Genomic DNA, 24,183 nt, shown 5'->3' with positions numbered 1-24,183 from the left:
CTGAACGCTGATTGTAATGCCTTGTAGGTGATCTGGGTCAGGTCAGGCTGCCCCTCATGCTGTGAAGCAAATCTGACAGGAAGGGCAGAGGCACCGAGGTCTGACTTTCACAGGATCCTTGGGTTTTCTACTTCTGCCCACATAGAAACTAGCTCCTTTTGTTATAAGGGTATAGCTCAGTAGCCAGGCCTCCTCCATCCCTGACCACATATAACTTGGCTCTTGCTGCCCTGGGGCTTGGGGAATCAGCCAGAGAATTCACCCTAGAAGCCAGAATGAAGGCCAAGAGCAGTGGGAAATGCACCCACAGTAGCTGGCACTCGGGCTGGAGGCCTCTGCCCTAGACACAAGGTAAACAGGAGCTGCAGAAGGCAGCAGGCAGGCTGGCATTCTGAACAGAGCTGTGGTCTACATGGCATGAGAACCCTGCCTTCCGCAGCTAGATGAGCAGTGCCCCAAGGAGAAAGGCCAGTCTTTGGTAGGTGAGGCATTCTGTGCAGGAGTGAACACATTTTCTTTCCAATCAGAAGAGTACTCAGGTTGCTTTTTAGGGTTTTGCAAAGCAAAGTACCTTTTAGCTCTACACAGCTCACAGGTAATGTTGGTTAACACAGCACATGTCCTAGGGGATTTAGGCAGGTCCCCTGCTCCCCTCCCCCCAAAATGGACTTGGGAGACTTTTTTCTACGGGTTTATACAAAGGCCCAGTACTTAATGTCAGTTCCACCGACCAATCATGTAGACTAGTGTAGATGATGCTAGTGGTTGCCCCCTTTGGAGTACAGCCTAGGGTAGGATCAACTGAGAGACTAGACTGTGTTCCCTACTCCTAACCCCATAGGCTTTCCTTCCTGTGATCCAGCCATCCATGCTTACTGACCTGAGTTCCCAGCTCTTAGAGTTGCCAAGTCCGAGTGCACATGCATACATATCCTTAGAGTTCTATCACTAGGTGATGAGCTCCTGAACTGTGGTAACCAGGAGACGGGAAGCTTTCCTGACTACCCCCCAGAGCTCTGCTTAAACATGGCTTACTGATAAGTGTCCCACAGCACCTGGCCTTAGCGATGGGGACAGGGCTGGATGGGACCAGCACACTGTGCCAACTTGGTTGTTTGCCTTTTTGTAAAATACTTCTGAGCATCAGTGCTCAGTTAGACAGACTTCTCTTAAAGCCCACACTAAGCTGCCATTATAAAGAGTGATAAAGGCTGTGTGGGGATGAATATAAAGACAGATGAGTTCTGGCCCAGTTTTTTTTTTTTTTTAAAGATTTATTCATTTATTATATATAAGTACACTGTAGCTGTCTTCAGATACACCAGAAGAGGGCATCTGATCTCTTTACAGATGGTTATGAGCCACCACGTGGTTGCTGGGAATTGAACTCAGGACCTCTGGAAGAGCAGTCAGTGCTCTTAACCACTGAGCCATCTCTCCAGCCCCTGGCCCAGTTTTAATGTACAGAAGAAGGTATACTGGGGACAGAGACAGAAAGATGGAGAGAGAGAGAAGGAAGGGACATGGAGAGAGGAGAGGTCAGGTCAGGTCATAAATGGTCTTTCAGGAAGCCATCTAGAGATCTTGACTAAATTCCTTAACTTCTCTGGGTTCTTTGGAATTAGTTTCCTCTTGGGTGAAATGGAAAAGCCCTGAGTCCTCTTGAGAGGTGCACGGAAGGATGCAGATGGGTGCTGGGTCCAGGGTCCATGACAGAGTCAGTAAGAGGAGTGAACTGTCACCTGTGGGGAATGGTCTCATTCTGGCCTGAGTGTCTTGTGAAGCTGCAGGAAACTGCCACTGAGATTTAGCTTTCCAGAGGAAAACCGCCACAGTCTGGAGGAACATGTGACTTCTAAAGATGCCAGGAGCAGTGCATGGGCATGGGGTGAGCACAGGTCATCTCCAGACCACATAGAAGAGGGTGTGGGGGCTGAGAGCTGGGGGTCCCAGTTTCCACAGATCTCATGCTGGTCCACAGGAGTAGCTCCCACTCAGACATGTGCATCAGAGTCTTCTGGGATTTTGTGAAGAAAAAAAAAATGTCAGGGGCTTGGGGATTTAGCTCAGTGGTAGAGTGCTAGCCCTGGGTTCGGTCCTCAGCTCCAAAAAAAAAAAAAAAAAAAAAAAGGGAAAAAAATGTCAGTGTCCAGGCAACAAGGCCTAGCTTGAGGGTACAGTTGAGGGGATCTGGGGAAGGCCCAAGCAGAGGATTCTAATGGTGGCCTGGTTTGGATGGTGCTGTAGGGCTTTGATGCCAAATGGTTGGACTCTGGCCTCTGAGGGTGATCACTTTAAAGTTCAAGGAGAGATGGGCACTGGGGGCCTGCAGCATGGGCAGGTAGCTTACCCAGCATTTAAACAACTCAGTTCCCTATAATAGGAGAAAGCTGAACCCAATGGAGCCCTCAGTATTATGTCTTCTTGTTGCTAGCAGGTCCCACCTCTGCAAAAACAAGCCTGCTTTTTTGCTGCCCTTCTCAGCCCACCCTCCACCTTCCATCAGGGGCCAGGCAGTGGCCTTCTTTTCCACTTCACTCATGCTTGGCCTTCTGTCCCACAGAAGTATCTAGACATAAACATGCCAACCCTCGTGGCCCACAAAACTGGCTTTGTGCAGTGGGATGACTACATGCTTCCTGTGGTTACTGTGGGTCCCCTTCAGTCTAGGGAGGCTAATGGAGAGAATGAGAATGTGAAATCTAGACTGAGAAGAAGCAGAGGCCCTCTAGACAGACACAACTGTTGTCTTATCCTTGGCAAAGACTTGTTGACAAGGACTCAATTTAAAAGTGCTACAATGACCCTAGGTGGCCCACAGTGGCTTTGGGTACTTTCGCTGGGCTGTGGTGTTGGAACAGGGGTCCTGGCTGTCCCTAGGAAGAAGATGCTGGGATTGTCTTTTTGCTGGCTGTTGCCACTTGGGAGAAGAGGGAAGTAGGAAGCTACAGGGTTAGCTGTGGCAGAGCAGGGACACACAGCATATAGTGCTGTGGATAAGGCCCCTGTGGCATAGTGGGAGAGAACCCCAGGCCCTCCATCTTCCCATATGTAACAGGCTCCTGGCTATAAGAATGAAGCTCTTGGCTACTGCCATTAGCTTAGAGTTGTGGATGGAGACTCTAACCGTACTTAGCATTGTGGATGGAGATTCTAGTCTTACTGACGGTCCGATTTTAAAGAAACCTATGGACTTGAGGCAGAAGGAGGTATTGTTTTTGTTTTGGAGAGTAGACAGAATGAAAACTGGAGTGAAATAAAAAGCGAGGCAAGGAACTGAAAAGGAAAAGAAGCCCTATTCTTAGGGGAGACTCTGCTTTAGAGCACACAGCATTAGTATTCCAGGGCGTGGAGTCAGGACCACACAGTCAGAGCTGGAAAGAACCGTGGACAATCCAGTCCAACTTCAGCATCTTAGAGAAGAAAACTGGTCCTGTGGAGAGCTGGGTGATATGGGACCAGAGGCTTCCTGAACTCTGAGATCCTTGTGATCTCAGCCCTTGGCCTCGCTGTTTAGAAGACCAGATGGAGGACAGAGAGGGCTTCTGGTCTGGACCTGGAGTGAAAGAGCTGCCGACTCCCTGTCCCATCTGTGAGTAGTCCAGAGGCAGCCAACCAGGCAAAGGGGCAAGGAAGAAAGGTTAAGGTCAAATGCTCAGAGGGAAAGGGCACGTTCATAATTGAAGGCCAGCCCAGGACAAAATTCTATTAGGATAACATGAGACCAGGACTGCATGAAGTTGTACCCCAATCTGAGCTGGCCCCCTGTTCACAGAAGAGCCTGTGTAGATTTTAGAGCCTCTGGAATCAGATTGATCTAGTTCTCAATTCTAGCTCTTGGCTGCATGACCGTAGGTAAGTTATCTTCCTTCTGTACAAACCTCTTCATAAGTCATGCTGGGATAATTCAAATTATTCTAGGACTACTGGACAGATAGGCAGAGACAATAGATGTTGGTATTGTTACTCTGACAAACCTAACATCATCTGGGATACAGGCCTCTGGGTAGGCCTACCGGAGATTATTTTGTTTGTATGAATTGAGTTGGGAGGAGCAGCTCATTGTGGGTACCACTTCTTGGGGAGCAGATCCTGAACTGTACAGTGAATAGAGGAAACGTGCAGCAGCCTGCACCTGCTTATCTCTCTCTGCTTTCTGACTGTGGATGCTATTGGTTGCTTCAAGGTTCTGCCTTGACTTATCACACCATGATGGGCTACATGTAACCCCGAGTGTTTGAGTAAACCCTTTCTTCCTTAAGTGGGCCTTTGTCAGAGTGTTTTGCCACAACACAATGCACAGAGAAAAAGATGACGCCATAAGATGGCTGCAGTGGAGTAGTGGCCCTATGTATGTGCCCTGGCTTCTCTCAGGCACACTGCAGCATGGTTCCTGAAGGAGCTTGCCAGTGAGGCTATCAGAGGGGCCATCAGTGGCTCTTCAAGTTGCCTTTAACAGAAGTGCTTCTATTTAAGTACAAGTCCCCACATGGAGGAAGATCCTGAGAGATGGCCAATCTTCGACTGAAGGCCCTCCCTCTAGGGGCAGAAGAACCACAAAGACCACAGCCTTCTGATATCATTCTTCATAGCTGTTGGTCTTGGGGCTTCCCTTTGAGGGAGACTTCATGTCAAGGAAGCTCAGTTGGCCAACTCAAAAGACTGAAGTGGCAAGACTTCTTGATAATGGGGAAATCAAGGTAGTGCTCATGGTGGTGATTGGGTGTACTGAAAGGAAAGAGACTCAACGGGACAACAGGATTGCCTGGCCTTGAGATTGAGCCAATGGTGGCCCCAGCTGGTGTTCACTGCATTATAAAGGGAGGAGGGAGACTTCCTGCCAGGCCAATGACCTACATTTGATCTCTGGAACTCACTTGATAGAGGAAAGAACTGATTCCCATAAGCTACGCTCTGACCGCACGCATGTGTACATGGTGGGGTGGAGAATAAGTGTAAAGTCAAAATGCAAAAACAAAGGTAGCCTTTTCCTAATCTGCTCAGGGCCCTAGGGCACCTGCCTGGAGAAGCCACGTTTGTAGGGCTGTTTCTTTAGTTATAAATGAGGCCTGGGGGGGTCTTTTAGCAGTTTGACTAGGCCAGGCAAGTCCTCTCTCTTGAGGGCCAAGAATCTCTTCAGCTTCTGTTCCTTTTCTCTAGAGTCCTGCGCCATGAAAGCAACTTCCCAACTTCTACCCTTCCTCAAATGAAGTCCAGAGCATAGCAGGCTCATCCCTGGGGCCTCATCCTATTGGTGAGGAATCAAGAGGCCCAGAGGTGGAGAACAGCTAGAGAGGCAGAGAGGTGCACCAGTGAGGATAGCTAGCAGCTCAAGGAGGCCCAATTGTTTCCCTCTGGGCTCAGTCTAGGCACTGGGTGCTCAGAGGTCTGGGTACTTCTGAGACATCCATTGGGCTGAGGACAGGAAAGGCAATGGCCTGTCTTAGCTCAGGGACTGTGACTGTTCTTCCAGGGGACTCTGAGTGCCTTTATAAAAAGTGCTTTCTTCGGTGGCCTGAGCTACCCTTAGACCTACCACATGGAGGCACAGCTGCCCACAGACTGCGCCGCAGCTGTGCACAATGCTCCAGAACGCTACCCAACAAATTTGCTAGGAGGGCGGATCTCGTTCTTCTGCCACTTTTGTACCACTCACATCAGGCTATACAGTTCAGCCGGTGACTTCTCTTGATAGTGATTGTGAAGTTAAAAGAGGGGAAAAGCAAGGAGCTTTTCCTGGGTTGGTAATTTCTTCAGAGATCTGAGATGCTGAGGCAGGGTATGCCAAACAGGCCCTACTGCTGAGAAGACAGAGCCATAGTAATGCGGGATCCAGCAGGGCCTGCTTACTGGTCTCAAGAGACTTGTTTCTGAGAGAAAGACCATGGCTGCTGTGGTCCTGATGTGTCTCTGCCAGTGATGATGTCCTTTCTTTCTCTCCCTGGACCTGAGGCAGCCAGCTGGAATCCTTCCTCAGCTCGTATGAGGAACATGCTGACGACAGGGCTCTAAGGAGTGAGGCTGGCGTGGATTGCCAGCTTCAATCCAGGGCTTCTCGGGAGGTTGAGGGAGGAGGAAGAACATGCAGGGATACTCTCCATTTTCCCATTACCTGCTGCATGGCTTTCTATATAGAACACAGGTTCCTTGGCCTGCTCTATCCAGAGGCGTATGGGAGACAGAAATAAGAGAATCCTGTGTTTAGGTGTTGGCTGGAGAAACTGAGGGAGAAGGTTGTGGCAGACAGGAGGTTCATCTTGCTGAGGTCATGTGTGTCTCCAAGGTCGCCTACAGAAATGACCTCCAGACTCTGAGGAGCCTGTTTACTAGAGGTCCTCCTGCATGCTGGGTTCTGTGCTGAGCGCCAGTCTCACTTAACCCTTTCGATAAGCCTAGAGGGAGGTGCCTCTGTTATTTTTCCCTTAAGGGAACAGGCTAGCTTACTTGGTCCAGGTCAACCAACCATTAGGTGGCAGAACCTGGACGAACTGATCTTAAGACCTGTGTACCTGGCCACTAAGCTGCACTGTCACCCAGAAAGAAAACACTACCAGGAAGGGTTGCCATTCTAGATCATAACAAAATAAACATGTTGTCACCATCACTGTGAGTGGATACAGTCCTCATTCAAAACCCTGAGTGTTACTGAAGGACAGGATGACTTCTTGGGTAATAAAGCCTTGCTCCTGGGCAAGAATTCAACGTTTCAAAAAAGCCAATTTTCAGTAGATGAACTTAGGACAGGAAGGCGGCTGTGGGGCAGGGTCTGGGGAGAACTGTGTCTCTGGCATTATGTCTGAAATGTATATGGAGTATTACGAGCCTTACTTCATGGGCTCAGGAAGGTTAAATTCCTTATGCAAGGCTACCACCCAGGATGGCCCAGAGGTAGGAATCTGCCCAGAGACTAGGGGCAGCTGTCCAGGCTGCCCACATTCATTCAGAGGGAAGGCATGTCCTTCCAAGTCGCTTCTGAGACTGAGTGGTCCCCACTCCTGTGCTGGTGACACCTATGCATAGGAGGGAAGAGTCATTTGACGTCTCTGGACCCAGCTCATCAAGAAGGTAGTAGGTAGGTAAAGAATCTGTCTATAGGCAGAGCTCTCTCAGGAAATTAGCATCTGACACCCGACACCTTCTGGGCAGGGAAAGCAGCAGACCCTAACATTGGAGGAAGCTCTGAGCATATGTCCTGTATTCCATGTTGGGGAAATCAGGGTCACATTCCTCATAAAAAAGTAAGTTACTGGATCTACAGCTAAAAGGAGGATTTCTACTTCAGTGCCAAGAATATTAACTTGACACCTGCAAACTGTTTCTGACAAAAAAGGTATTCATATAATGTCTACAAGGAGCAGGCGGTAGGGAGGAAACAGCCACTTATCCTGAATAAAGAATAGACAACGTGTGTTAGAAGGGTGCGGCCTACCAATCTGTCACTCTGGCAGAACTGAGGAGCAAGGCAGACAGGACACCCTCGTAAGGCTAAGGACTGCAGAGTGCGTGGTGGTGGTCAGCTGGGTTTCTAAGCCCTGCCTTCCCCACGCTTGGCTCTTGCATCACCAACGCCTGGGTATACACTGTCTCCTGGGGTTAGTGGCTCTAACCACAGTGCAGTGAGGATTATATGGGCTTATCACCGTAGCACTGACAGAAAAACATTCACAACATATGTATCAAGTAGATGTCCTAAATATACAAAAGGTTTCCTCATATCAATAAGAAAAGTGGACAAAGGATTTAGGGCTGAAGTGGGAGGGGCTTTTTAAAAATTTAAAAACATTCCATACTGAACTGAGGATCTTCACAAACAGGGGGAAAGGCCAGTGATCCTTCTGGAGAAATCAGGATGAAACTGGATGATACAGTTAAACCCAGTGCCCATCTCCCCAGGCAGTTCTTTACGTGAGGGGACAGAGGAGTGGTAGTTCAACATCTGAGGAGATGGGGCTTAGCTTCAAACAGAACTGGGCTGGAGTTTGGGCTCTAGCAGCTCTTAGTTGAGAGTAAGTAACAGCATCAGTTGTGTGTGTTTAAAAAATGGAGATAACAGACTAGCTCTTTTCTCTGCCAAGGATTCTTTACTTCTAAGACTAGAGTCCAGCATGGTTTGTGAACCTCAGGGAGCTCCAGTAAGTTTAGAGCAGCTTTTGTAAAATTTGAAAAACCCCAGCAGGGAACACTTCCTAGATACCCTACAGAGGACCCAGGAGGAGGAGATTTTCATCACCAAATTCATGGTGTGTCCTCAAGGTCAAATAGAACAGGTAGGGGACACTCAGGTATAAGACCCTAGTGAATAATGAAAGTGTGGCAAAATCCTGACTCACCAGCGATTGTCAAGGAGCCCAGATCCAAAAGGCAGAGCAGAGAAGCCATTCACTCATAGCACGCCCTCTGCAAAACTGTCCCCAAGATCAGTTTTAATCTCTCCCCATGAGGCCCACAAGATTCGCCCCAAAGCCCTGACAACATTTAGCACTTCAGCAAATCGAGTTTCCACAGCCACAACCTGAACACTGAACAGTGCATTTAATGGACCGTATCTCCTGTGCCCCCACTAAACACACACACACACACACACACACACACACACACACACACACACACACACACACACACACACACACACGCCAATTCCAAGCAAAGGTGGCTGGATGAGATTAAACAACTCAATTTAAAGGACTGAGAACTCGCTGCTTCCAGAGAAGCCCCACAGAAAGGGCCAATCAGCAGAGTCTCCTCTTTCTTTTTGTTCTGAACTGTGGGCTCAGCTCCCTGGTGAGTCACTCCCAGCTCACAGGCAGAACTGGGCCACACATCCACTGGGGTTTCAAACTGCAAGGAGTTGGGGGAGAGGGAGAGAGAGAGAGAGAGGAGATTGTACGTGTGCAGAAGGAACCAAGGGGATGCATAGACCACCGCTTTGGGATTTTTCTGGAAAGGTAGAGAACCTGAGAGGACCAGGAGGGTGATACCTCTTGTTGGCTTCTCTCATCAGCCCAGGTTCAAGAAAAGCAAGTTTAGGCTGCAGGGCAGTTGCCAGGGCCCTTAGTGAGCCTCATACCAGCCCATCATTCCAAGAAGTTGAACAATGTCCTCTTCTCCCAACCCCAACCCAGTCTGCCCCCTTGCTCCTATTGGGTAAGTCATATGCCAACTGCTATGTGAACACAAGGCTTTGTCCATCCCTCATAGTGACTCCCCAGAAAAGGAAAGGGCTATGTCATGGCTTAGACCATCAATTAGCATCGAACACACAGCATCGAATACAGAAGGGTTGATCTGGATGGTGAAGGATGGTGACCCTGCAAACAGGCGTGCCCTGCCCCTTGGCTGGGAGGCAGGGGAGCCCTAGAAAGAACCTCCTGCTCAAACTCTGGAGCAAATGATGCAGAAAATGAAAGCAGAGGAGTGATGAGCAGGAGTGCCCTGTCTCCACTCAGGCCACCCTCTCCGTTTCACACTAGCAGCTTGTAAGCACCCCAATAAAGCAAGGCTTTGGGACCAACTTTAAGTTGGTGGTCCAAGTGGGGTGCAGCTAAAACAGCACAGCCCTTTCCACATGTCCACTTCATTCTAAAACACAGGCATTACTGCTGTCCTCAGCAGACAGGAAGAAACTGAGGCAGAGTAGTTGGGCAGCAAAGTGGGGCTATACTTTGTTCTCAAGCAGGGTGACCTTAAAGTCACACTCCTGTCACAAGTATTCCAAAAGGACCTACAGAAGAAACATCCTTCCTTCGAATGCTACATGCAGTTTTGGTTAAGAACACACCACCAACCAGTCAAGCATATCTAAGCTATGAAGACTCCCATGGCTCTCTAAAATGAAGGCTGGGACTGGGGGACCTACCTCATCAGATTCATCAGATAACGTCTGAAGCAGGATGGGGAAAAGACTGTCTGTGTGCCGGAACATCTGGAGAGCAGAGAAGAGGTACTTGTGAGTTCCCTGACTCAGAGACTGGGCTTAGTAAACACCAGGCTCCTGGTCTGTCAGCCCCCCTCTCCCTCCCTGGCCCCCAGAGCACCTGACACTCTTCTGTTTGCCAGGCTTTCTCTAGCTGGCCATAACCCCAACACTGAGCCTGGGCAGGCCCTAGAAACCTGAAATGGACCTTTAGATGACCACTGGCCTTCTGCAGAGCTGGGTCCAAGCTCACCTTTCGTGGAGTTTTGATGTAGAGATGGTAGAGCCACTTCAGAACGGCAATCCTGGTCATCATCCCAATGGTCGTGTCACTAAGGTGGCAGTTCAGGACTTGCACAATTCCGTCCAGATGCAGGGTCACTGGAGCCCTGTCAGTGCTGTAGGTAAGACCAAAATGAAGCCTGGAGTCATTCTCTCCTCTTGAGCCATAGCACCCTGGGGACTGGAAAACAGCTAAGCAGATGGCAGTCACTTGGTTCAGTCCAGTGACTCCAAGGAGGGCTTTGCTTCTCTGCTTCCTTTGCCGTTTGAAGGAGCAGTTTGGGTGCAGCTATGCTGTCCCTATTTGGGGAGGAGGAAGCCATTTAGCTGGACTCCTGGTCACTTTCCTTTCCTTTACCTGGCACCAGCTTGACTCACAGGCAGAGTTGGCCCACATCACACATCTGAGCTCAACACCCTAGATGCTCAGCATCCCCAGGGCACCAAGCCAGACATTTTGCTGATGAAACCAAACTAATAGGTCCAACAGCACAAGGACAGGTCCCTGAAACACTCTATGGCATCCAAGACCCTTCACAGGCAAGTGATAACTACTAGTTTGTCATTTTGCCATCCTTGAACCCGGCACAGGATCTGTCCTAGAGAAGCTGGAGGGTTGCCTTCCAAGTAGAAACGCTCTTTGGAACGGGGGATGAGGTAGGAGCCTGCCTGAGAGACTCCGAGATTGTTGAGGTAGTGCTGTAGTTCAGCTGGAGCTCCCAGCTGCAGCTCTTTGGTCCCTACTAGCAGAAAGGGCATATGAAACCTGGGGAAGGTCAAGTGCCGCTCAGAGACTGAGAAGCTTCCACCAAACTGGCTCTCCGCTAACTCAAGAAACCCACCTGCTTTTGCCTCTTGAGTGCTGGGGTTAGAGGACAGGAGGTGGCACTCAGGTGAGGTCAGGTTTCCAAGGTGGGGACAGCACAGGCAGGAAACTTTAGGAGCTGGAGGCTCCTCTTCTGACACCACACTGCATTCCCCCAAAGTGATGGCAGTGCAGGCTGTGTTTTCTGAGGACTGGGGTCAGGTGGGGTCAGGTGGCTCCACTGTGCTCTGGACACAATGGTCTTCCTCGGCCTTTCCAGGCCATTCAATTATTCATCTGCACCAGGAACTTGATGGCTGTGCTTTCCTCAGTAGCCTGCAGACTCTGAGGCTCATGTGCTATGATTTCTAAGGGGCGTGGCTCTATTACGACTAGGCAGAACTGCTGTTGGATGCTCACTGGTATTTCTCTGGTGCCTGTTTTAGAGTTGAGAGTGGGCATCCCATTTCTCAGGGGACTAGATGATCTCAGTATGTGACACAGAGACAGAACTCAGAATAGAGCCTTTGCACAGAGGAAGGCAGCCACTGTGCTGTCCCAGTAGTCACGTGGCTAGAAGTTCCTGATGGATTTTGAGCATTTCAAACTGTTAAGGCTTTGGCAGCAAATGACAGGCAGAGCCAGGGTGGCAGAAACAGTGGCCAGTCAAGCCCTGCATCTTCTCTGTCCTACAGAAATAAGTCGAGCCACAGACAGCCTTCTACATCTACATCTGAATTCTTTAGTTTCCAAGCTGAAGTTAGCTTTCATGTTTTAACTAAGCCACGGCATTAGCATATCAACATACACTCAATAAGATGAACACAGACTCCTAATGTGATGCTCTACATCCTTCTTGGGTCCTAGTCTTCTAACTCGAGCACGCATTTTCTATCAATAGCACATCCCAGGTCAGGGGGGCTCCACAGCCATGGAGTAAGCTGGCTTTTAGGATATCTTCACACCCTGCCTCTCTCTGCTACTGCTGGCCAGAACTTGCCATCTCTTGTCCAGGTCTTGGTTCTCTGTGTCCTGGGCTGGACTCTTGTAGAGATCCTCCCAGAGCGATGCCTAAGGCTTGTCTTTTCTTTTGGCTACAGGTTTTGTGGCTAGAACAGCGGTCTCAGAGGTAAAGTGGACGCCTGTCACAGTCCAGGGCCTTGATGAAGCGGGTGGATACTGAAGGGTAACCACCCCCTTCTCAGCCAGTCTTTGACAGTCCTGTGCCCTAGAGTTTACAGTGGGTCCTTTTTCCAGCAGGAGCCACAGAGTAGTCAGAATGCTATTGGGGTAGAGGGGGCTGTGCCTGAAGACCACTGCTACACCTCAACTGAACCATTCCTGGCCGTCTCTTCAGATGGTTGGTGCCATGTCAAGACCACACAGTAAAGAAAGGAAATTGATAGCACTCTCCAACGATACCTCCTCCCCCAACCCCCTGCAAGGTGTCAGCCTTAACCAAAAACCATGAGGTCATGGACGGGACTTCGAGGTTCAGGCAATCTGCAGTGCAGAGGAAGAAGCCTGGATCCAGAGGCAATGTAAGATGCACCAAAGCCAAGAGGTCAAGGGCTGAACACTCATTCTCTTAGCAGGAGACATCCTTCTGAGTCCTCTTCCCCTGGCTGGTTCAAGGTGAAGGTCACGGGAAGCAGGCAAGCAGCTGCACGCTTATCTGAGTGGGCAGCAAAATAAGCTCAGGGTCCCACCTGCCCTGAGCAGGCGGCTCTGGCTGCCCTGAGCAGGCGGCTCTGACTGCTGAGCTCTGCCTGTGCTTGTGGACTGGAGCTGCGAGACCTTCCCAGAGTGAGGTGTGCTTGCCCAAAGTGATCAGCTTCCCTCTACTGGGCTAAGCCTGAGATGCAGTGTCCTTTGCTCTGGCTAAAGCCATCATGAACAAACAGTACTCGCACGAGGTTTAAAATACATTTCTATAACAGTTCCAAGATGTTAGACAAGTCACTCTTAAGAGATCCCGAGTTATTTCACGGGATCTTCAGCAAGCGTTTTCCCCCTAAGCATCTCATAATGAGTCTTAGATGAGCATGTACTACAACATCCGCGTGTGCTGCACACAGAAATCGCCCAACCATGCTTCTGATGCCCCCAGCACACAGCATCCAGTCAGCCGTTCTTCCTGGGGGCAGCACTGTCCTTCTGTAGTGTTTAACTTTCCACTCTGCTCGCATCAAGCTGACATCAAACTGGAAGAAAGGTAACTCTGAAGAGAGAGCTCGTGAATGCAGGGCTGCCTTTCTAAAACATCGGGTCAGTGCGTCGTCTTTGTAACTGGCGGTGTCACTCAAAGTTGGGCGGCACCGAATTCTAGACTTTTCTGTTAGTTGTGGTACACGGTAGCCAACCAAACCAAGAGAACAGTCCTGAATGAACAGTGGTGATGCCATGGCCCCTGGCAAGGCTCTTGTTGTCAGGGGGAGGTCTGCACACTGACACCTGTCCAAAAACCTGCCAAATGCGTCAGAGGTCAATGTGCAACCTCCTAGAACTCTCCAACAATAATCCACCACGCTAAATGCTGGTGGTATGGAGCCAGAAAGGCTCAGCTTGGATTTTCACCTCATTACTAATTAGTGGGGTGGCTTCCAATAAGAACGTAACCTCGCTGTCCCTTCTTGTTTTGACTATGGGGATAAGGAGGCTCTTGTGATAACTGGGGTGAGCAGTGTAACCAAGTGTGTGCTGTCTGCCAGGTACTGCTCCAGGCTCTTCACGCACTTTAACGCATTTATGTCCATTCCTCTCTGGGGTCAATGCTGTCACCTCTTCTGGGTCACACATAGCCTGAAGGATAAGAACTGGGCCCCCTTCTCTCCAGAGGAGAAGTCACCTGGCATACAGATAGCAGTGGTGAAATCCTCCCTCTGCGTTGTCTTGCTTTCCACCACACTTCTCCATTCTGCTGTCTTTCTCCACCTCTCCTCAAGGAGCCAGTCTTGAACCTCCCACAGATCTCCAGCACTATGGAGGGTAGAGGAGTTTAACCCCTTTGACCAGTGCTGCTTGACTGTCTATACACTTAGACAGAGATAACACCTGTTTATTCAGCGGCTTCTCTCAGGGGCCGAGCCTGGGCCCCAGAAAGGGACAGAAGGCACCTGTGGTCTTAGAGTGCATTGACTCCCTGTCCCAGTCTGATCCCTGACTGGCTATGGACGCAGAATTTTGTGTGGGTGTGTATTTTCCTATACGGCTCTCATTAGAAAGTCTGGCGACCACTAGGGTGCCATGGCCAGGAACAGCCTTCCCTCTAGCCAGTGCTCTTAGCTGGCTATCTGGGTAGTGCTCTGGATAAGCAACACATGAGAAGACGGGAGGGCAGCTTGCTTTGTGTCACCTGAATGATGCCATTTGTGAGAGCTCAGTGCCCTAGAGGGAGCAGGCCAGAGGCTCTTTGAGCATCTGATCTGTTCTCACAATTCTTGTGGCTGCTCCTTCCAAGCACAGGAAGGGCTGCATGCCATGATGCTGCCACAGGATGGCCTTCCTGCACCAGAGTAACACATGGGCTAGTCTTGTGTGTTGTTTCCCCGTGTTTTCAAAAGGCTAGATTTAGCATTGTCTCCTGAGTGACAGGTATGGTGAACTAAAACTGGCTCCAGCTCACTGGTTTCTGACCTGCACTGAGGAACTGGTCTATGTAAGCCTGTCTAGCTGAGCATGTTTCCAAACTGCAAGTGAAGTGGTAGAAGGTTGTGCCACCCCTGCAGTCCATCAGTCATGCCGCCGCCATTCCTCCATTTCACCATCACCCCCCCCCCCCAAAGCATGACAGTTTCTGTAGCCCAGAGTACAGTGCTAAGTAAGACAGGTGTTTTTTTGTTTTTTGGGTTTTCTTTTGGCTGTAAGTGGGAGCTCATAAATCCCCTCACTGACACTGCCATTCCTCCGTGCCTAGTGTTGAAACCTCCAGAGGATTCACATATGCCCTGCACCTCTGACCATTCCTCCAACCCTGAGCTCCAAAACCCAGTGTCCACACTGGCCTGCTCCTCCCTGAGGATGCCTTGCATCCCCTGGACAGAGTCTAGACAACCCGAGTCACACCTCTTTTCCCTTGCAGTCCAGCTTAGGAATGTGCCAGGACAGCCTGGTTTAGCGTTAGCTAACACCCAGAGGCTGCCCTTCCCATCCCTCTGTCTATTCCGTCCTGTCCTTCAGAAGGGCTGCCAAGCACACTTCTCAGACACATCTTCCATCCTGCCGGCTTCTCAGTCCAAGCTGCTGCCCCTTCTCCCCAGCCACATGACTCTTTCCTAAAGCCCTTCTGTATAGAGTAGCCTATCTCCACCCTTCTTCATCCCTAAAATAGATACAATGGTGCTGCCAACCATGGGACTAGTAAATTCAATGGCCCGACACTAGGTGAGCACAGAGCCCAGCCATGGGAGCACTTCACCAGCCACAGTGGCTTGGTCCCCTACCCCTCTGTGGTGCAACCACTTTCTCCGCAGTTCTGCTGTCTCCTGGAAATTTGCTGGTTACTTTACTGTCTCCCATTAAAGGGTATTGAAGTCAGGATCATATTTATGGGCTGAATACAGTTTTTTCTTACATTGACTGGCTCCCCAGGTAGAGGTTCAACATTAAGTTCAGAGGAAATCACTGTAGAGGATTATTGTCCACTTTAGGCACAGGGGCTAATGCTTCAGATAACAGCTTTAGCTGTCAGTCAGCAGAAGCAGCCGGGGAGAGAAGCAAGACAGTTCTCTCCCTGGGGCTGGCAAGGCAGGATATGACTTTGCTCCCTGGCCTGCACTGCCCCCCTGTGGAAGCCTGTGCTATGATACCCATCCTGGGAGAAGGCAGAGGAAAGTTCTGGTGCCCTTGCCTGGATAACTTTTCTGCCTGCTGTGCCCTTCCTTCCTTCCTTCCTTCCTTCCTTCCTTCCTTCCTTCCTTCCTTCCTCCCTCCCTCCCTCCCTCCCTCCCTCCCTCCCTTCCACTTCATGACTTCTTGCCCAGTCAGCCTTGCCTTAGATAATGAAAAGATGCTGGGCGAAGGGACCTGTGACTGGGTTTCTAGAATGTACATTTAAAGACCTCCAGTGGCTTCCAATCTCCCCCAAAGGTTATCTGTCCAGAGGAACTGGGAAGAGGCCGCCTGTGATGTCTGTCCTTAAGGTACGTCCATCCCTTGTATATCAGATACTCCCCAAAGACTGGCCCCAAACAGCTTTCCTTGGGTCTCTGCAATATCTTGCACCCAGAAAGATTTGGACCACTGGCTTTTCACGAAGCACTCACCTGGCTGAGGTAAAGACACTGATGCCACTTCCAAAGCTGGAGTCACAGGGACCACTTGCACCTCCTGTGGGATGAAGAGGGACAAGGTGATGCTTGCTGAAGTCTGCCTACTTGTTTGTAGAAACAAGCCCCTGCTCTCTCCTCCTCCACTTAGGCTTCTGTAGGATCCAGTGCGCAGGAAACAATAGCCAGGCCTGAGCATTTCTAGGCACAGGGCTCTCACAAGCTGGGGACACTCAAACTGAATACAAATGGGACATTTCAGAAAGGCCCGAAGGTCCAAGGGCAGTGGCTCTACATGACTCAGCCAGCAGGGAATGCAGGTCAAGTCCACAATATGATGCTACTTCATACCCACCAGGAGAGCTACAGTCAAAAAGGAAGAAAATGCAAGTGTAGGCAAGATACACATTAATGGTGGGAATGTGAAATGGTGTTGCCACTTTGTACAGCAGGTTGGCAGTTCCTCAGAAGTTAAACGCAGGTGGACTAGCAGTCCCATTCTAAGAGCTCCACCAAGAGCAAGGGAGACCTGTATCCTGCATTTTTATACCAGTGCAACCACCTACCATAGTCTAGAGGTAGAAACATATGCTTATGCAGGGATAAACAAACTGAAATATTACTTAGCAATAAGGAAGAACAGGTTACAGAACGGATAGACTTTAAAGACATGCTGAGTCAAAGAAGCCAATTCCAAAAGGCTACATAGTAAGATTCCATTCATAGGAAATGCCTAGAACAGGTAAGACAGAAGGGAGGTTAGAGGTTACAGAGGGATTTTGGAGGGTGGGGTATGAAGGGTCAGACTTTAGGTCGTTGATGTTCTCAAATTGGTTGTGATAAAATTATACAACTCAGTGAATAAACAAAAAGTTGCTGAATTGTACATGTTCAGCTGGGTGTGCAGCATAAACAAAGCCTCAATAAAAGAGTTGAAGTGATTTTGGGAAAGAACTGTAACCTTGAACTCTGCATAAGTCCCTCAGCTTGTGGCCAACTCAAAACCTTTACTACACGTAGCTTTCTGCGCACTACAGAACTCAGGCAGGACAGCACTGTGATAATTCCAACCTTTTTTTTTTTTTGGCACCTAATTAAGTTACCTAAAGAGCCAAGACTTTGTGTGTGTCTTCTAACCCCAATACTGGCCAGGTAATGGCCACAGCTTAGAGCATGAAGGAAAGGAGGAGGGGTCAGCAGCGTGAGGTGCTCAGATACAGGGCCAGTATCAGTATACGGTACTGAGCCAATGCAGCCCCAACAGGATATGCTGCAGACAAAAGACTTCTGTTGCATCCTTCCAAAGTGCCTAGCTTCAGGGTGCAGAGAGAAAGGTGAGGCTGGTGCATGTGGAGAGGTGGTCAGCAAAGTGACTTCAGAAGTGTCACAGATTGGAGGTGATTCAGAGGACAGCAGTTAAATGTAGTGTGGAGTTATCCTCAAAGGGATGTGAGGGGACAACAGGGGACAGTCAGGCTAGGCGGCAGAGGATGGCGTCAGCAGTGTCCTAACAAAGTTTCAGACAGCCCAGAGAATGACACATAAGGAGCAATTTATTCTTTTTCTGAACACTTAAAGTGATCTTTTTTTTTTTTGGAGCTGGGGACCGAACCCAGGGCCTTGCGCTTCCTAGGTAAGCGCTCTACCACTGAGCTAAATCCCCAGCCCCTAAAGTGATCTTTTAAACTTAGAAAAATATATAGATTACAGAGTAGCAGTCCTGTGAAGATGAGAAACTGAGGATAAAAGGCATTCCATGACACGCTCTAAATCAGACAGTATCAGAAGCCTGGCATTCTTGCAGAGAGTCACATATACACACTGAGAAAGACAGAGGGGAGGTGGAGGGAGCCAGGCAGGCAGGCAGGCAGGCAGGCAGGCAGGCAGGCAGGCAGGCGGAGAAAAACTGTCAATAGTTTTTGCCTGGGATTTTTGTCAAAGTTACCTGTCCCCTACATTCTAAATTGTCAGTGTTTCTCAGTCACACTTGAGTTCAAAATTTCTTGACAAGGATGCATGGTGAAAAATTTTCAACCTGGCCAACAGACAAAAATTATAAAGCAAAAAACCCGGAAGGCTGATTAAAATTGAAAACCAATTTTAAAAGTTGTTGGGAGTTTATAATGCATTTCACTGTCGGAACTAACATTCAACACAGGAAACAGTCCCTTCAAGTCAAGTGAGAAGTCACACAGAGATGTATTTGCCTAATATGAACGAGGCCATGGGTTTGGTTTCTATTGCACACCCATGTGTACATGTGTACACACACAAACATATACATACACATAAATAAAAAAATAGAGAAAAGCAGACGAGAGGAGAATGTTCAAGTCCTGACAAAGCAGTCCATTCATTTATGTAACGAATGCTTACACAGCTTCAGGATGCATGAGGAATACTTCTGAACAGCCAGCAGATGTTAGCTCATTTACTGTGACAAGCTGACGTGCCAGGACTGTCACAGAGGTGAAGAAGGAAGGTGAGGTCAGAAGACTCGCCCAGGTCCCACAGCTGGATAACAGGGGCTGGGGTCCAGACCCAGGGCTGGGTGCCACTGTGCAGCATTCTAAGGAGGGCAAGCTACTGAGTGGCCAGGAGCCATAGGAATCGTCTGACGGCAGAGTAGGATGTTTCCTTTCACTTGCCAGGGCCTGAACATTAAGAAATGACTCACTCCCATGGAAGGCTGGGGAGGGCACGCTGAGCTTCTCCATGCTGGAAGTGCTTTTGCAGCCATTGGCCCTCCTAGAGACCAGCCAGTTCAGCATTGTGTGCTCACATGGAAATACCCCATTCTACAGATTCCTGCACATGCTAGTTCTATGACTAGAGTCACACCTCCAGTCCCTCTTCCTGCTTTAGCTGGACTCTCCTATGAGGAAGAGCTGCCCTTCTTTGTCGCTTGCTCGCTCATTCATTCATTCATTCATTCATTCATTCATTCAAGCATTAGGGAACCATAGATAATTATTATGTGAGGTTTTGTTTTTTTATTTTGATTTTTTAGAGACAAGGTCTCATGTAGCCCAGGCTGGCCTCCAACTCTATGTAGGGAGGATCAACCTTGATTTCCTAATCCTACCTCCATAGCCCGAGCCTTAGGATTACAGTGCAGCATCACCCCAGCTGTCTTGTTACAGATGACAACTACCGTTGTTCCTACTGTCATTCAAATACTTCTTACATGTTTTCAAGTTTACAAATAAAGTATTTTCTAAAAATAACAAACCAAGTCTTTAGTCTATTCCAAAAATAGGCTATGGTTCTTCTTCCTCCCTGGTAAAGGGGATCTTTATTTCTGTGGTAAGAGGTCCACACTGCCACCTGCCTTCTCTAGTCACAGGAGCAGAGGAGGGAAGGCTGTGGCAGTAGGCCAAGCCTGTTGTGGTGCTGAGCACACTTATGCCATGGTGCGCAGGGCCTGGAGGCAGGCGAAAAGAGGATGCAGAGCGATGGGCAGGGCAGGCTGACCCCACAGCGAGGTCCAAACCCCTAAAGCCCACCCTCCTTGTCTTATAGGAACCTGCACACCTATGGATGAAATGTTAGGGAACCAAGTCTGAATCTGAAATCCCCTCGGCCAGAACCTCTATTTCCACTCAGTCCCCTCTCCACTAGCAATACAGACCAGACATACAAGACATGGCAGGAATGGTGTTGCCCTCCTGAAACTCTAGCACCTCAGAGGCTGACACAGGAGGATGCAGAGTTGAACCCTGGCTTGGGTGACGCAGCAAGGCCCTGTCTCAAGAAGGGGCAGAAAACAGGACAGAAGATGGGGCAAAAGACAGGTGCAGGTAGAATCTCACCATGGGGCAGCTTGCCACAAGAATATCTGCTGTAGGCCAGTTCCTCAATGTATGCTACGGCCAGTCACTTACTGGGGAGGTGGTTCATGGGGAAAACAGGACCTTTGTCTGGTCTCCGGTATCTTCCCCAATACAATCTTGTGCATATGAGTGGTGTATATACATGTGTGTGACTGCATGTGAGCCCGCTTGGATGACCCTGTGTATGTGCATGTAGAGGCCAGAGGCAGATGTCAGGTATCTTCCTTTTCATTTTCTGTACTGAGATATGTCTTCTGAACATGGAGCCTGCTGACTAGACATGGCTAGCTAGCCTTTGCTCTGGGGATCCTGGAACTGCTGTGTGTCGCCATGTCTACCTTGTAAGTCCTGGGAATCCAACTCTAGACCTCATGCTTTACCCACTGAGCGCCTCCCCAGCTCTGATCCAGTTTCTTAAAACATTTTAGGGAGGGGAGAAGAAGGCAGTAATAGAATGGCCATTTAGTTAGGTACACTCTATGTATCTTGTTCCTGGCTAAAAGTGGAGAACAAACAAAACAAATCTAAAAGCCCAACATTTAGGCTTAAATGTTAAATAATATTAAATGATATTAAAACAAATAAGTTGCATACTTTAAAGTAATGCCAATTAAAAAAATAAATTAGTGCAGATTAGTGCTGACTAATCTAGAAAGATACGTATTATTGGTGAAAAAATTCAAGCTGTGAATCGCTCTATTTCTCAGGATTCCATTTGTGTGTGTATGTGAAAACAGAACAAAACAAAACACCAGGAAACAACCCAACTTGTAGTCCTGCGGGGAGTCCTGGGTAATGCACCGTAAGCACAATCCTTCTACCGTCTCTTCAGGAACATGCATTTCCTTTACAGTCAGAAGTTTAGAAACACACATGCTGTTTCAAGACCTCTGGGAAGCAGTGCCTGCCCACTGCCCAAGCTCCCTCTCCTGCATCTAGGTACAGTCCCTTGCAGCCATCCCCCGGTGTCAGTGTACTCCCCGCTCTGCAGCTGTTCTTACAGGCATCTGCATCTGATTTGCCTGTACCTGAAGCACCCATGGACAGTGCTGACAAGTCCCCCCCAGAGTAAGCTTTGCCGACAGGTGGCTTTTACCTCAAGCACACCGGAGCTCCACGAGCTCTCAACTGGAATTCTCGGTATAGCCTCCCTTCTCACATGCTACCTACTCATTTAGAACTCAACGAGGAGAAACAAGACTGCAGAAGGCCCAGCTGAGGGTTTTGCTAACGTGGACACACATATCTATGCTTAGACTCACAATGGTTCTCGGTGTCCTAGACTTAACTACCTCATGATGCAAAGGAGGTATTCTTAGAACAACCGTGTTCTGCTTTCAATACAGAGTTTACAAAACTCCACATAACTTCTCCAACAGGCTTGTGATGCGTGACTCTGGCCAACTTGTAAGTGTTCTAAATGTGCTCAAATGCATTGACTCCCAGCATTTTCAGCCAATGGGGTTATGGATGGCAATTTAAGTCAATGAGTGACTATGTTTAAAAATATACTACAGCACCTACTGTGAAGAAGGTCTGTTATACAAGCCAAATCTGCCTTGGAACTCATAGTTACCGTTCAAATTGGGTGACAAGGGTTACCTGACTCAAGAAGTAAGGAAACTAAGCTTTGGAAAGGCTAAGCAGCAAGGCCAAGCATGGAAGCTGGCGAAGGTGAGATCAAAGGAAGGCCAGGCAGTTGCTGGAGGGCAAAACATAGCAGAATCAGTGCTGCAACACCAAGACATCTAGTAGATGACGGGGTGCGTGGGTGATGAATGGGTGGGTGGGGGGTGGGTGAAGTGGTGGTGTGGCAGGATCAGGCCAGGCACGTTGAGGACCACGAGGACTCAGAATTAGGGAAAAGACTTTGTACTGCAGTCCCATAAATGATAGGTCCGATGGGCAGCTGCAGGAGGACAGGGCTTGGGGCAGAAGGTACAGAGGAGGGGTTGGCCCAACGGGAGGTTTGGCAGGAAGAATCAGCTCTGGAGAGTTGGGTCTGTACATGTGTGTTTGGATACATGCACACAGAGGGGGACCAGCCTGAAGGTATGCTGCGGGGAGCATGCTCTATGTGGCGCATACTGCATCACCGTGAGCCGAGTACGCCAGAGAGATTCAGAGAGGAAGACCACGCACGGGGCACCTGTGGCAGACAGGTGGTCCTGGCAGAATAGAAGGATCAGACAAAGACGGGACAAGCTTGCCCATTTCCTGGCTGGATCATCTGTCTAGTAGCTTGCTAGAAAAGAATGTGATTAGTTATGAGGCGAGCAAGGCTGAGAGTAAGTGTGAAGCTGTCAGCTGGGATGGATGTTCCTGTTTTAGAAACTACCATAGTTTGCTGTTCACCCTTCCATCGCTGTTTATGAGGCAGTAAACCTAGGGCAGGTTGAACACACCCTGGCTCAGGGCAATGATCTCCTGAGCAGACAGCTACTTGAAGGTGGCTTTGAAGAACTAGTTAAAAGGATAAGGACACTCACTGTATTGGCTGGTAATCAACCCAGGGCTCCCATGTGCCAGCCGAGAATTCCACCATTAAACCACCAATGCTCCAGCTCACAGGAACTTTACAGCTGCTGCCATGACCCACAGAGTGGATCGGCTCCTTTCCAGAGAGGTCACTGCTGCCTCAGAAGCACAAAGGAAGGGGCAGAGCTGCCAACTCCTCACACATATTACCTGCAACACAACTCACACCTGCAACACAACTCACACCTGCAACACAACTCACACCTGCAACACAACTCACACCTGCAACACAACTCACACCACTACATTTTGCTTAACACAACTTTTCCATTTTGAAGTATATAAATGTGTGGCTCTAAGTACAACCACAAAGGTGCTCAGCCATTGCTGTATTCAGTTCTAGAGCATTGAAAACCAGGATCTGTCCCAGGAAGTCTGAGTGCCACTGTCCCCTCAGTCCAGGCAAGTTCTCTTCCACTTGCTCAGGTGACTCAGAGACACCAACCTTCACTTCAAGCCAAAGCCAGAAGGAAGGCAAACAAAAACAAGACAAAGTCTTCCTGTTAACACAGGGAAGTAAGATGTGTGACTGACACGTCATTTCAATTGTGTTAAAAACGTGACACTGCTCATTGTTGGCATAGGCAATCCTGTTGCTCTGTATCTTTTCCCTTCTGTGCAACATTTCTAAAATGAAAACCATAAATAAAAAGCTCATACACCAGCACCAGTTCACAAACTGTCTATTACTGAGACTTCTAGCTTATCCCAGAAAAATGAAAGCTTTTCCTGTGCAAGGCCTTCACTAACTTATCTAAATCTTCTCTTTCCAGGAGTTGTCAGAAGTATGTGAGCTCCTGCACTGGCCAGGCCTCCCACCTGACTGGTGAGAAATCTACCACAGGACCACAGTGCTGCGTTCCCAGGTGTTTACTGCTCGGGCTCTGGCACAGCTGTAACCTGACACTCAACACAGGTCCAGCAAGGCAGCACATTTTCTCTCCTGCCAGCCGAGCCCACAGGAGGAGGCCCTGTGACCTGGTGTAAGGCTGTCTGCTTTTCCATCAAGGGATGAGCAAGCACACGCTAGGGCTATGTGGTTCTCTTGCTCGAAACGTAGGCCCCAGACTCCACTCTGTCACCTTTAGACATCTGCACAGGATGTGCATCCATTTACTCTCTGACTAACTGAAAAGGAGGACATCCCTCCGAGATGGTCAGACACTGAGGCAGAGGTCAAGGAGATAAGAACAGCAGGGCTTTCAAGGCAAATTCTATCTTCAATCAGCATAAAAAATGGTTTTACCTCACAAACAAGCAAGGAAATAATGTCAAAAAGCATTTGAAGGACTGTTTAAAGGCAATGACTTGTGCAGTAGAAATCTCCAGTATGTAATAAACTAGCATTTTCTTGACTGTCTTCCCCGAGAATGACTAGGGCAGAGAGAGCCAGATGCTAAGAATCAAATGAACTGTGCAGCTTGGTGCTCTTACCATGTCCCCAACAGTGACTCAAGATCCAGTTGGAGATCAAGGGCAACATGTAATGTTTTTTGAGGTAGCAAGGGTGAAGAGCATGGGCCCTGGGTGCAGCTTTCTGTCAGA

The 24,183-nt window shown here is 49.0% G+C and overlaps 1 protein-coding gene and 1 long non-coding RNA gene across 4 annotated transcripts in view; one reads left to right on the top strand and one right to left on the bottom strand.

Moving 5' to 3' along the window:
- Vac14 (VAC14 component of PIKFYVE complex) overlaps nt 1–24,183 on the bottom strand; it is a 101,183-nt gene that overhangs the window by 57,721 nt on the left and 19,279 nt on the right. For 2 of the 3 annotated variants that reach the window (XR_015643389.1, NM_177930.3), the window contains 3 exon segments: nt 16,265–16,328; nt 10,167–10,311; nt 9,857–9,922 (listed from right to left, as the gene is read on the bottom strand). Coding sequence is in view for 2 of the 3 variants with exons in the window: in NM_177930.3 (NP_808791.1) it covers nt 9,857–9,922; nt 10,167–10,311; nt 16,265–16,328 (275 nt within the window). In the remaining variant the exon portion in view is untranslated. 3 annotated transcript variants of the gene reach the window in all.
- Nucleotides 3,398–23,996, top strand: LOC134483369 (uncharacterized). Its single transcript, XR_015644155.1, has 2 exons — nt 3,398–3,592; nt 23,412–23,996. It is a non-coding gene; the product is annotated as an uncharacterized LOC134483369 (long non-coding RNA).

This window comes from Rattus norvegicus, chromosome 19 (assembly GCF_021556685.1).
Source record: "Rattus norvegicus strain SHRSP/BbbUtx chromosome 19, alternate assembly SHRSP_T2T, whole genome shotgun sequence".
NCBI classification, from domain to species: domain Eukaryota; kingdom Metazoa; phylum Chordata; class Mammalia; order Rodentia; family Muridae; genus Rattus; species Rattus norvegicus.
The sequence above is the reverse complement of the archived record's forward strand: the minus strand, read 5'-3'. Positions and strand labels throughout refer to the sequence as shown.